Below are 14,010 nucleotides of genomic sequence, written 5' to 3' on the forward strand. Positions count from 1 at the left end.
GGGAGTAGATCCCTTACCTCCATTGAGTGCGGAATCTCATGATGGAGTTGAGCTTGGAGCTCGGATTAGCCCGTGGCCCGGCTGCGGCGGCGGGAGTAGATCCCTTACCTCCATTGAGTGCGGAATCTCATGATGGAGTTGAGCTTGGAGCTCGGATTAGCCCGTGGCCCGGCTGCGGCGGCGGGAGTAGATCCCTTACCTCCATTGAGTGCGGAATCTCATGATGGAGTTGAGCTTGGAGCTCGGATTAGCCCGTGGCCCGGCTGCGGCGGCGGGAGTAGATCCCTTACCTCCATTGAGTGCGGAATCTCATGATGGAGTTGAGCTTGGAGCTCGGATTAGCCCGTGGCCCGGCTGCGGCGGCGGGAGTAGATCCCTTACCTCCATTGAGTGCGGAATCTCATGATGGAGTTGAGCTTGGAGCTCGGATTAGCCCGTGGCCCGGCTGCGGCGGCGGGAGTAGATCCCTTACCTCCATTGAGTGCGGAATCTCAGGATGGAGTTGAGCATGGAGCTCGGATTAGTCCGTGGCCCGGCTGCGGCGGCGGGAGTAGATCCCTTACCTCCATTGAGTGCGGAACCTCCATTGATGATGGAGTTGAGTGTGGAGCTCGAAGACAACCTATGGGAATTGAAAGGCCCCTGCCGGCGTTTATTATTATTAGTGCTTAGAAATGCATATAAAAGGTTGGTAAAGTGGAAGGGAACAGATAGGAACAGATACTGTTCTGTCAGTCATAATAAGGCCTCAGATGGGTGGCATGCCAAGGCCTTGGTAATGTCTTATGCTGGAGGTCGGCTAAGTAGTAGGACCCTCCGTTGAGTCGGCCTGTAACCTGGTAAGGTCCTTCCCACTTGGGTTCGAGCTTCCCCAATCCTTCCATAGGTGTCCTCCGCTTCCAGACGAGAATCTCCAATAGCGAAGGAACGGAGTCGAACACGTCGGTTGTACATGTGCTCCATGCGTCGTCGATAGGCAGTTAGACGTGCGCCGGTTATTTCTGTAGTCTCTGTGATGAGGTCGAGCTCCATAGCTCATCAGGTAGCATTTTTCTCTAGGTCGTCGTAAGCGGTAATCCGTATCGAATGACATCTTATTTTCTACTGGCACTACGGCTTCCTCTCCATACACCAGGTGAAATGGTGTCATCCCTATGCTGTCTTTAGGAGTTGTCACAAGATGTAGGCCCACAAGATGTCCGAGAGTTCGTCCACCCATGAGCCTCCCGCATGGTCTAGCTTTATTTTCAGCCCTTTAATAAGCTCTCGATTGATAGCTTCGGTTTGTCCATTGCTCTGTGGATAGTATATCGAGGTGAAGGCTTGCTGTATCTGCAGATTTTCACACCATTCCTTGACTTTCTGTCCTTGGAACTGTCTTCCATTGTCAGAGACTAACTTTCTAGGAATGCCAAACCGGCAGACGATGTTTTGCCAGAGGAATTTAAGTACGTTCTTCTCTGTGATACGTGCCAAGGGTTCGGCCTCCACCCACTTGGAGAAGTAATCAACGGATACCAACAGGAATTTCTTCTGCCCTGGTCCCATGGGAAAAGGTCCTACTATGTCCATGCTCCACTGATCAAAGGGACATGATACAGAAGAGGTTTTCAAGAGTTCGGCGGGCTGTCTAGTCAGGACTTGGTGCTTTTGACAGCTTTTGCAGGTGCGAACTAGCTTTTGCACGTCGGCTTGCATGGTAGGCCAGAAATAACCAGCGAGGAGAACTTTGCGAGTTAGAGCCCTTTCTCCTCCATGATTACCGCAGCAGCCGTGGTGTATCTCTTGCATAACATAATTGGCCTCTTCAAGGGTCAGGCACTTGAGCAGAGGTCGGGAGAAGGCTCGTTTGAATAACGTGTCTCCGATCATAGTGAATCTGGTAGCCCTTTTCCTCAGGATCCGTGCCTGTCCCGGATCTTCAGGCAAGGTACCTTGCGTGAGGAAAGAAATGATGGGCGTCTGACAATCCTCAAATCGGGAGCTTGATGGGGGCTGGTCAATCTGGGCTATTGTTTGCTCCTGCCTTATGAGGTCAGGATTTCCTCCAGTGGTCAAGGCGCTAGCTAATCTAGCCAGCTCGTCTGCCTTATAGTTGTCCGCTCGGGGTATCTTGTGGAGAATGACTTCTTGGAATTGTTTCTTTAAACTTTCCACAGCTTCGGCGTATCGCTTCAATCGGTTATTATGTATCTCGAAGGCCCCCTTGACCTGCTGATCCACTAGCTGGGAGTCAGAGTGCACTATTACTTTCGTAGCTCCTACGTGCCGAGCTGCTTGTAAGCCGGTGAGGAGGGCTTCATATTCAGCTTCATTGTTGGTAGCCTGGAATTGTAATCTAACGGCCAACTGCAGGGTCTCTCCCTGAGGGGAGCACAGAACTACTCCCACTCCGCTGTCGTTCTTGGTGGCCGATCCGTCTACATATATTTTCCAAGTTTCTGTAGATTCTCCACTTACCACTTCTTTGAGGAAGTCGGCCAGCGCCTGGGCTTTAATAGCGGTCCTCGGTTGATATTGGATATCGTATTCACTCAGTTCGGTGGTCCATTTGATGAGGCGTCCTGAGGCGTCAAGATTGAGTAAGACTCGTCCCAGATTACTATTGGTTAGCACGGTGATGGGGTGTGCTAAGAAGTACGGGCGGAGTTTTCGGGCCATTAGCGTGAGAGCTAGGGCTAACTTCTCCAACGAGGTGTAACGAGTCTTCGCATCCTTTAACAAGTGGCTAGCGAAGTAGATCGGGCGCTGTACTTGAGCCTCTTCCTTGATTAAGACGGAGCCTAAGGCCTCTTCGGAGGCGGAAAGGTATACCCATAAGGGCTCGTGTGGGTCTGGCTTGGCTAATACGGGAAGGTCGGCCAAGTACTGCTTTAGCTCGGTGAAAGCTTGTTCACACTTCACATCCCACGAGAATCGAGTTGCCTTCCTCAAGATCTTGAAGAAAGGTAAACTTTTGCCGGCGGAGTGAGATATGAATCGAGATAGAGCCGTGATACGACCCACCAGGCGCTAGACATCTTTAAGGCTACGGGGAGAAGCCATATCTTGCACAGCTCGGACTTTGGCTGGGTTAGCTTCTATCCCCCGTTCGGTCACCACGTACCCCAGAAAGCTTCCGCTCTTGAATAGGCATTTATTGGGGTTTAGTTTTAATCCATACCGTCTCAGGGTACTGAAGGTTTCGGTGATATCTGCTGTTAGTTGATCGGCCTGGAGGGACTTGATGAGGATATCGTCCACATAAACTTCTACATTGCACCCAAGCTGATCTTTGAATACCTTGTCCATCAATCTTTGGTATGTGGCGTCGGCGTTCTTGAGCCCAAAGGGCATAACGGTGTAGCAAAAGGTCTCATCTGCAGTGACGAAGCTCACTTTATCTTGATCTTCCCGTGCGAGCGGTATTTGGTGATACCCTTGGTACGCGTCCATCATGCAGATGAGCTCGTACCTAGTAGTGGAATCCACCAGCTGATCTATCCACGGGAGGGGATAGCAATCCTTCGGGCAGGCCTTGTTGAGGTCCCGGAAATCTATACACACTCTCCATTTTCCTCCGGGCTTCGGTACTAGTACCATGTTGGCCAACCAGGTTGGGAACTGAATCTCTCGTATTTGTCCTGCCTTCAAGAGTTTATCTGTTTCTTCCCTGATAACCCTGTCTTGGTCGGCGGAAAAATGTCTTCTCTTTTGCTTGACAGGTCGAGACCCTGGAGTAACATTAAGTTTATGCTTTATTACTGCTGGGTTTATGTCGGTGACCTCCGACGGGGACCACGCGAATATGTCGTGGTTCTGCTTCAAACAAGTCAACAATTGTGTTTGTAGCTCTGGTGAGAGGTCAGCGGCGATGTAGGTCACTTGGTCGGGTTTTCCCGCAATTATCCGCGCTGGTATTTTCTCCGGTTTAGGCCTTGGCAGGGATACATCTTGTACCGAGTTCACCTCGGTATTCTGTTTCCGCCTCACTGCCCGCAGGTCAGTCTGCACCATGTCGATGTAGCATTTCCTTGCTAGGTTCTGATCCCCTTCGACAGATCCCAATCTGGTGATTTACTGGGAACTTGAGTTTTTGGTGGTAGGTGGATACCACTGCACCAAAAGAATTCAGCGCCGGTCTCCCTAGAATCACATTGTAGGCTGACGGTGCGTCCACCACGGTGAACAGAGTGGGTCGGGTTCTTCGTAAAGGTTCCTGTCCTAGGGATAGGGGCAGGTGGATCTGCCCCAGAGGTCGGACTTCCTGTCCTGAGAATCCAAAGAGAGATGTGGCCGTAGGTAGCAGTTCCTTCCCTTCTATTTGCATGCGGTCAAGGGCGTCTTTGTATAGGACATTTACTGAGCTGTCGGTGTCTATGAAGACTCGAGCCACATCATAGTTGGCAATGGTAGCTCGGATGACCAATGCGTCGTCGTGGGGTGTAGCTACTCCTTTTAAGTCTTGGGGCCCAAAGGAAATATCCGGGCCAGTGGTGATTTTGAGTCCCACGCCGATGCTATAATTCTCTAACTGTCGACCATGAGCTTTTCTTGCTCTGTGCGAGTCTCCATCCGTGGAGCCTCCGGCAATCATGGTTATCTCTCCCCGGTGAGCCAGGTTGCCTTCATCCTCCCGGTGATCACTAGGTACCTCCTGAGGGGGCTCCTGCCTCGGTAGAGGTTCCCCCTGATTATTTGTTGGTCCTTGGGCCCTTCCTCCCTCAGGGGGTTGCTGCCGACCTGCTCCTTGTCGGGGGTCAGGTCTCCTAGGGCCACCTGGTCGCCTTTGATTTCCTTGCATCGGGCGTCGCCCCCCTGGGAGTAGTCCTTGCTGTTGCCGTTCCCGAATAATTCGATGCATTTCCTCTGTCAGGTGTCGGCACTCCAAGGTGTGGTGCCCTCGAGATCGGTGATAAGCACAGTACCGTTCAGGTGGCACTAGCTGTCCTATGGCCCCGGGTCCCACCATAGGTGGGGGATCCCCTGCTGCCTGCATGACCCGCTCGTTTCGACGGGCTGGTGAGTTTTGCAGAGGTTGGATTGGCACTTCTCTCGAGGGTGGAAGAGGTGCTGACCTTTTCTCACCGGGAGCTGTGGGAAGATTCCCTCGGCGAGCCAATTGAGTTTCCTCCAACTGTATGTATTTGGAGGCCCTCTCAGACAACCTCTGATAGCTAGCTGGTGGTTTCTTCACGAGTGATCGAAAGCAATCTCCTTCCAGCAGCCCCTGCGTGAAGGCGCTTGTCAAGACATCTGAAGGAGTGGAAGGTATTTCACATGCCTCTTGGTTAAAACGGTGCAGATACTCCCTTAAAGTCTCTTTGGGTTTTTGCTTCATGGTGAAGAGGTTTAAGGGAGTTTTTTTATGCTTCCGGCTACTAGCAAATTGATGCAAGAAGGCTTCCCTAAAGTCTTTGAAAGATTTTATGCTGGATCCTAGGTAGCTTATTGAACCATCTTTGAGCCAACCCCGTGAGGGTGTTGAGAAATAACCTACACTTGATGCCATCTTCATACTGGTATAGTAAGCATGCATTCTCAAACCGATTGAGATGGTCCTCCGGGTCGGTGGATCCATCATATTCTCCCACCTGAGGAGGTCGGAAATGTCGGGGTACTCCTTGCTCGAGGATCCCTCGTGCGAAGGGGGTATTGGGGAGGCCGACGACTACGTCTACCGGAGCCTCTCGTTTACGAGTATCCCGACATCTTCTTTCGCATGAGGTTCGCTTGAATCTTCCTCTTCGCCCAGCGGCTCTCGATTGATGGATCCCACCGGGTATTCGATTTCCACAATAGGCGAAGGTCTTCGTTTTCCCATTGGCGGCCTGACCCGCCAGCCCAAGCGGAGGCTGTGCTGCTGCGCTGCGTATAGCAGTGTCGATTGCCTGCTGCACGACCTGGTCAAACTGTTCTTTTGTCATGGTCACAACTCCTTCGAGGTTCCTGTCGTCCATGGGGTCACGGGTGCTCGCGGTGCGTCTGGTGGTCACCATCATGTCGTCTCAGCTCAGTGTTCCCACAGACGGCGCCAAAATGTTCTGGTTCCTTACCGACGACAGCTGAATCACCGGACAGGGGGATGCCGCGTCACCTGATTTTCCCCCTGCGAGGAGCAGAGACCTGAAAGGAGAGGAATTGAACGCACGGATTAGCGGGGCGCCGGAAGATTCTGGCGTGGCCACTCCGACGCTCAAGTCAAGCGGGAAAGAACACGTAGATGCAATTTCGGAAAAAAGTGGAATCTCCTTGATGTCGTACCTGATGAGTTTATATAGGGTAGGGGGAGCGATACCTTCGGATCCCGATGTCTGCGATTGGAGGAGGAAGCGGTCTTTCCGTGTTTAGTACGTGACAGGTTCCGCCAATCGGACGGCTCTTATGCCTATCTTATCTCCTTTGTGCGGCTGTGGTGGCGTTGGACCAGTATTGAGATTGGGTGTGAGGGCCGCTTCCTGTGGATAAGTTTGATAGAAAGGATTGTGATATCCGTCCGTTGGTATCGTCTCCGTGTCGGGAGTGGCCGAAGTGTATGGTTGAGATGCCTAGGTGCAGGGTGTTCTCCACCGCGTAGATGAGATATGTCGCCTTCCTTCTGATTCCTGTAAATGTCACCGAGGGAATAGGCCATGCTGCTTGGATCAGGAGATCAGCATGCGATGCGGCGATCGTGTCCTGAGGTCGGCCTGCGATGCGACGATCGTGTCTTGAGATCGGCACATGGTGCGGCGATCGGGTCATGGGATCGGCATGTGATGCGGCGATCTGGTCATGAGATCGGCACATGGTGCGGCGATCGGGTCATGAGATCGGCATGTGATGCGGCGATCTGGTCATGAGATCGGCATGCGATGCGGTGATCTGGTCATGAGATCGGCATGCGATGCGGCGATCTGGTCATGAGATGCGATGCGGCGATCTGGTCATGAGATCGGCACATGGTGCGGCGATCGGGTCATGAGATCGGCATATGACCTTGAGGCCGAAGTAGCTGAGTCAGGGTATTTATCCTTGGTCCGACCTAAATGTTAGGTAGGTGATGAGTGACATTTTCTATGGGTAGATTAGGGCTAGATTGGATTGGTTTGGACCATATTTCATAATATAAGGAGGGATTTTGGACTATTTCTTTAATTTGGATAAATTTATGGGCTTTATTGCAATTTACATTAATTTACAGAAATTATGGATCTTAATTTGTGCACTTTATTTTTACAGGAAATTAAATTTGAAGGATGGTTCGAATCCGGGTCAAGTCAGAGTCAAATGGGTTCAATTGGATTCGAAATCACCTTAGTCCAAGCTGATGGTTCAACTCGTGTGCGGTTTGAAGATCAATTTAGATCAATTCAAAGAAATCAGCTCAACGCAAGATAAATACAGGTTAAATCAATCGAATGGTTCAGCTCAAGTCCAACCCAAGTTCAATTCAGATTCAAATTCAGCAAGTTGATTGAGTTGAACCAAAGCCTACATCAAGCCAACCCATTTTCCTTTATCCAGCCCAAATCAAGCCGGTCTGGCCCAACATCAAAACCCGGCCCAAATCAGTCCGGTTCAATTTCAATTGCCGCCGGTTCAATCATCTCCGGTTCAGTTGCTAGGTTAAAACACGAATTCCGGTTCACTGTGCAGGAGCTCGCGTAACTTAGGTTTTTCCCCCTTTCTTCGTCTTCTCGTCGCGACGCCGCCATCGAGCTCCGGTTGCCGCGACGGCCACCTTCCTTTACCTCTTCCCGGTCAGCACACGAGCATGACGGCGCAGCAGCTGAGGACGATGAGCGTCGACGCTACCGCGGGAATCTTGCGGACGTGATTTGCGAAAGCAAGGTTCCCTGTCCCCGTTCGCCGCGGAATGTCGTTGAGAGTGATCCAGCTCCGGCGATTGGTGGCGACGTCCATCCCGCACAGTAGAGAACAACCCGTGAGTGGTTGCTCCGGGGAGTCCTCTATCCATCCGCATCCACCGGAGTTCCGAGCAGTGGTGTCCTTCGCCGACGTGATTTGCGAACGCGGGGAAGATCCTGTTCTGAGTTCCGACCGTCTCCTCCAACGATGAAGCGAGGTAAGGTTGTTTAGTTCTTGTTCTGATTCTCTGTTTGTGGACGGCAGGGAGCAGAGCAATTGCTGAGATCCAGACCCAGCTTCTCCGATCAGTCTTCACCGGAATTGTCCAGTCCCGGCGAGGTCATCATCCCTGTTGGCGCGAAATCTGCTAATGTTGCTGATGCTTTCTTGTTCTGTGCCGAATGGGAAGAGGGAAGAAAACCATTCTAAACTCTTTCATTTTCTTGTTCTTGCTTCTGTTCTTTGTGTTTGTTTACTCGAATCAAAAACCCCCGTTGCATTGTAAATATGTTGATTGCTAACCTAACTCTAATATTAATCCTGAATTCTAACCCTAACTGTTAACACATAATCCTAATGTTGTTCTTAATCTAACTCTAATGCTAACCTTTCTAACATTCCTGATTTCTAATACAACTTCTAATTTGTTTTGTTTGTGCTATTTTGCTAGCAGGTTGCAATAATGGAAGAACCCCTGTTTGATTGTGTTTACACTTCAATTGCTTTGTTGTTTGTGCTTGTTGAGCTTGTTCGGTTCTGTTTTGGACAGAATATGGCCATTTAGATCAGCTAGCTGTTGCATTAGGTTAAAGAAACTTGGTTGTTTGAACATGTGAATTGAGGATATCCATATTCTGTGATTGTTGTAAATAGCAATAAACACTGTACAATGATTTTAACCATTGAATAAAGAGTTTGTTATTAATAAGGCATGCCGCATTAGTGTATCATGTTGTTAATTATGTGTTGTATTAGTTGTAACATTATGTTAAATATGTTATTGTCAAACTTGTGAAATGCATGTATATAATGTTGTATAGTTAAATGTATGTTGTTGTATGTTACATGATTTGAATTTAGGGTTAAATTATGTAGGTTGTATGATGTATAGATTGTATGTATTATTTGATGTAAATGATGTATAGATTGTATGTATTATTTGATGTAAATGGTAAATAATGTATATTTAGGATTCTTTTATTAGTTGTAGATTAAATTGTAAATAAATAAAGTTGTAGATATTTAGGATGAATAAAACTTAATAAGACTCGCACCCTAGTCTAGAATAATATCCAGTCATTGAGTCCGAGAGAGACGACACGGACCTCTCTGTATTACTTAGGACGACAATAAAGAGGTTTGGTAAATAAATAATTAATTAATTTTGATGGGTGTAAGTGACAAATAAATAAAAGGGAAATGTAAATAATAATAAATAATTCCCATGCAAACATACCGCATCAGTAGGCCCGGGAGTTTTACGTATTGTTGAGCTTGAAAAATGGGAATTGAGGGGTGGTCCTATCTGGTAATGAGGTCGGATGATACGTCCTTTGTTCGGGTAGCAGTGGGCCTAGTGAAACAGGATCCTGTTTGGGTCTTGCAGCTCAGGAGGGTTACTTTCACTGACTATTAGTCTGTGCGGGGGGTGACTTGCAGACTTGTTGTGAGGAGTTCCGGGTCTTGCGTGGAATGCGATTATGAGCTTTGATCGGCTTAGCTCGGTGAATGGATGATGTATCAATCTTCTGGTGAGCTAGGCAGCTAGTAGTCATTCAGATGCGAGGGGTTTTTGTGTGATTCGGGTGCTTCTGGCGAGCACAGACGGGCTTATCTGGCGCTCGGGCCCCTCTTATCAACCACCACGTCTTCGCCACGTATCTCCTTGGGGGACCCACCTTCCCTATGTATTTCTCCACGTCATTCCATCCAGATCAAATATGAAACATTAACAACCTCAACCTGATACCATGAAATCGATTGCCAAATACATAAGCAAAATAAAAATAAATAAATAAATGTGTCTCTACTCTGTAATCATTCATTGAACCCGGCCTTGTTATTAAACACTGTGTATTTTATATGACAAAACTATGTATATATGTTTATGCCTTCAGGGTATAGTTGAGTTGGTTAGTGCAGGATAGATTTGTTAAATGGGCAAGGATCGAATTTCGACGAAGGCAATGCCCTCTCCCGTAGTATGTGACCAACTATAGTTTCTCAATTTACCTCCTCATAGAGGATCGTTGAGTCAACTGTGTAGGGTGGTGGATTCCGTACTTTTTGTTGAAGTTTATGCATTACATGTCCCCGAGGTATAGTTGAACAGTAGTTATGCCCTCCTCCATCGTGGTCAACTGTAACTTCTCAATTTATTTTTTCATAGATAGTCATGGAACCGTTGGAGTAGCAAATTCTACTTTTTTATTGAAATTTATGTAATACATATTTAAAAAATTAAAAAGTATAATTCTGTATATAATACTTGAAGTTACATTATTAATTATATAACTATAAAACTTATTTATGACTCGATTGACTCATTTGACACCAGTATTTTAAATTATTCAATTAATATTAATTCTTAATAGAGGAAATGATCGGATCTATTACTGGTAAAGTCTCGTGCAACCATCTTGCCAATGACATCTTGAGAAAAAAAATTTTAACTATAAGATAAAATGTTCGATCAATTAATTATGGAACAAAAAAAATTAACCTATCAAAAAGTATGTTCTCATCAACAGAATCTGTCTTATTCAGTTTACTAAAAGACTTGAATTCATAAATCATCGATGGAAATGTATCATAAAAAATTTTGCATACATGAGTTTTTGCAATAAAATTAATCTTGTATTTATTTGTTGTTGTCTTATACTTCATTCGATTCTCTACAACAATGATATGTTTTATGACAAATACATGACCTTCTTTGAGAATGAGTTTCACTCTCTAGATTATCAGACGTTTTATTATTCCATGTATACGTTCACCCTACAAATATATAGAAAGAGTATATATTTATATTTTCTAATAGTAATGAGATATATATATGTAAAAAAAAAATATACAACCTCTTTATCATGAAAGATACATTCCAAGCTAAAATCTCCGTTGTTTTCATATACAGGTAGATCATAACAACGAACTGATGAGTTGAGTTTGTTATGCATTTTATTACTTCATTTTGGGATTTTGCATGGAAAATAAATGGTTTAATGAATTGATTTGAGTATATTGGTAATATGTTGCACAATTTGATGGTCAATTATAATTTCTACAATTTGATGGTTAATTTTACATTAATTGGATTTGATTTTTGTAGGATTCGAGTTGAACCAAGATGGAACCCAAATTGAGATCGAATTAAATTGAGCCAAGTTTGACCAATTTGATGGATCCAACTTCATGAATCAAGAACCAAGTTTGATTTGGACTGAACCTATGTGAATCGGTGTCACAACCCGGGAGACGGCCGTCCGAAAAATTTCGGCAACATCTCCCCTGTATCTATGACAATTCCCTGGATACATACACATATATAAGGCCCACACGGCCAATCCATAACAGGCTATGGATTCATACAAGTATAATAAAAGTAAATGTGACCCACACGGCCACTCAACACATCCTACTATATGTGAATTGCATCCGTAAAAGTATTAACGAATAAAACTCGTCAATTCTTCGCAAAAGAGATAATATGCAGCGGAAAATCTAATATACTAAAACTTCGAACGGAGAATAAAATCCGTAACCACATATACAATGACAGCAGTGTAATAAAGTCCAGAGTAACAATATAATGCATAAACTCAACGATAAGCAAATCACGACAATACGAAATTACTACGCCAATGTATAAACCAAACAAGTCCACAATACAAAGACATCAATTAGCTGCGAGATGGCGCGTCTGGCAGAATCTCCTCGGCATCAGCTGTAGACTCCTACCTGATATCTGGGAAGACAGAAAATCCCAGAGTCCAAATGGAGAGTACAAATATACTCAGTGGATAATCAGAAAGAAGTGCATACTCAATAAGGAAAATATAACAGAGCAGATATAGATGAAGCATAATAAGTAACAAGAGAACAATATAAGGTATCGTAACTCCTACAGGTATCATATGAGCAATGTCATATCACAGGTATACGTACTAGTCTATAGGTATCATATCAGAAATGTCATATCTCAGGTATACGTAATAGTCCATATGCATCATATCAGAAATGTCATATCTCAGGTATACGTAATAGTCCATATGCATCATATCAGAAATGTCATATCTCAGGTATACGTAATAGTCCATATGCATCATATCAGAAATATCATATCTCAGGTATACGTAATAGTTCATATGCATGGTCATATATGCAATGTGTCAACCAAGTATCAATACGCATACACAATCACTTCATAATGTAATGCACACCCATACGGTCCAATGCATGTATACAAATCTCATCATGCAAATGTGTGCATATGATGCAACTGCTCCACTCACTACAGCACTCGTGCAAGCATCTGAGGCTGGGATGGCCGGCATCTGGGGATTAGTACTCCGCGCCCTACAACAAAGTAGTCCGGTGATCTAAATCAGGAATCAAAGCCCCGCATACGGGTGATCCCGTAGCTGTGATAAGCTACAAATCCTATAGCAGATATCTGTCCTCTAATACTCGTCCTGGACTGCGTACACTGCCATACAGTCTATGAATACCACCCCGAAGCAGTGTCGAGTCAAATCATCGGCACGGCTGCGTACACTGTCATACAGCCGTCGACTGCGTACACTGCCATACAGTCGCCATCACCATGATGGAAATAGGGTATAATAACCACCTATGTAATAATGCCACTAAGGCCAACTACATCACGATAGACCCACAAGGGATTTACAATCATTCATCATGCATCATGATGATATGCTCAAATCATAATACTCAGCATCCATACTGATCAATGAACATAAGTCATAAAAGCTCATGGGTATATAACCAATAATGATCGCAGATGTCATACTCAAAGATAGAAACAATAATCATAAGCATGGATAAACAATGATCTCAAGCATCAAAGAGTATAAACAGAACTGATAATAAGGTCAATGAAATAAGATCAAGCATGTGGTAATCATGAGTATCATAAGCATCTAATCTATAACCAACAAGTATAGAAACATGACAAGTGTACTAATCAATAGATATGAAAGGAAGCATGCACTAGAAATAAGAAAGGAACTGTATTGACTAGATACAGTAAACTATCCACCTGGTAACCGTAAGTCGAATAAGAACCTCCAGAAAAATATACTCTTGTATAATATCGAAGTCCCAACTCAATCAAGGACCTGCAAACACAATGTCACATCCTAAATACCAGAATATATCAGACAAACCCTAATTTATATTTTTAAGGGTTAGTTTAACTCAATCTCGTTAACTTAACTCGGGTTAAATTAATCTAACCTTTAGATCGATATTAACAAAGGTTTAACTAATCAATCAATTAGTTGTATTAATCGAATCGATCAATACAACTAACCTCATATATAATCAAACTCATGCTAACCAACCATCCTTAGGTTAGACTAATCCAATCTTTAGGTTGATACTAAATAGGAATTAACCAATTAATTGAGTAATATCATTAATCAATTAATCTAGTTAATTTCCTATTTAATCAACCCTAAGCTAACCCACATTAGGTTACTAGACATTAACATAATCAAAAATAATCAAATCATACTTCCATTTGTTACAACCGGATTCAACTAATCAACTCCCTTAATTTAACAAATCTTGATACAACTCTAATTATCTCAACCACAACTAACAGCATACCACATGTTCAAGCCATGAACAGAGAAACCAACTCCTAAAAGAAATGATTCCAACAACTTACCTTAGATCAAGCCCTAGAATCCCTAACTCAGCTTGATTCTTCTCCTTGCAGCCTCAACCCACGCAAGCTCCACCCAAATCAGCTCACTTCTGAAGGAAAATATTATTTATGGGGTTAAAGACTTGGCTATAAAAGAAAAGAAAGAAAAATGTGGAGGTGCCAAGGATCGATCCGTGGACCTCCAATATGAAGCAAGTCAAGCTAACCACATGAGATAGAAATGAATTGTTATTAAGGGAAGAGAACAATGCTTGTTAAACCTAAGGATC

At 44.9% G+C, this 14,010-nt stretch overlaps 1 protein-coding gene across 1 annotated transcript; it reads right to left on the reverse strand.

The window, feature by feature from the left end:
• Positions 1-1,173: 1,173 nt before the first annotated feature.
• LOC141816393 (uncharacterized) lies at positions 1,174-2,661 on the reverse strand. Its single transcript, XM_074704178.1, has one exon. The coding sequence runs from the start codon at positions 2,659-2,661 to the stop codon at positions 1,174-1,176; it is 1,488 nt and encodes a 495-aa protein (XP_074560279.1).
• Between the last annotated feature and the right edge of the window lie 11,349 nt (positions 2,662-14,010).

The sequence above is a fragment of the Curcuma longa genome, unplaced genomic scaffold, assembly GCF_044706935.1.
Source record: "Curcuma longa cultivar G26 ecotype Majalengka, Jawa Barat unplaced genomic scaffold, ITB_CL_G26_1.1 contig_16444, whole genome shotgun sequence".
In the NCBI taxonomy this organism is placed as follows: Eukaryota; Viridiplantae; Streptophyta; class Magnoliopsida; order Zingiberales; family Zingiberaceae; genus Curcuma; species Curcuma longa.

Excerpts from the sequence above, each read along its gene's own strand:
- LOC141816393 (XM_074704178.1), bottom strand. The coding sequence starts at position 2,661 with ATGGCCCGAAAACTCCGCCCGTACTTCTTAGCACACCCCATCACCGTG.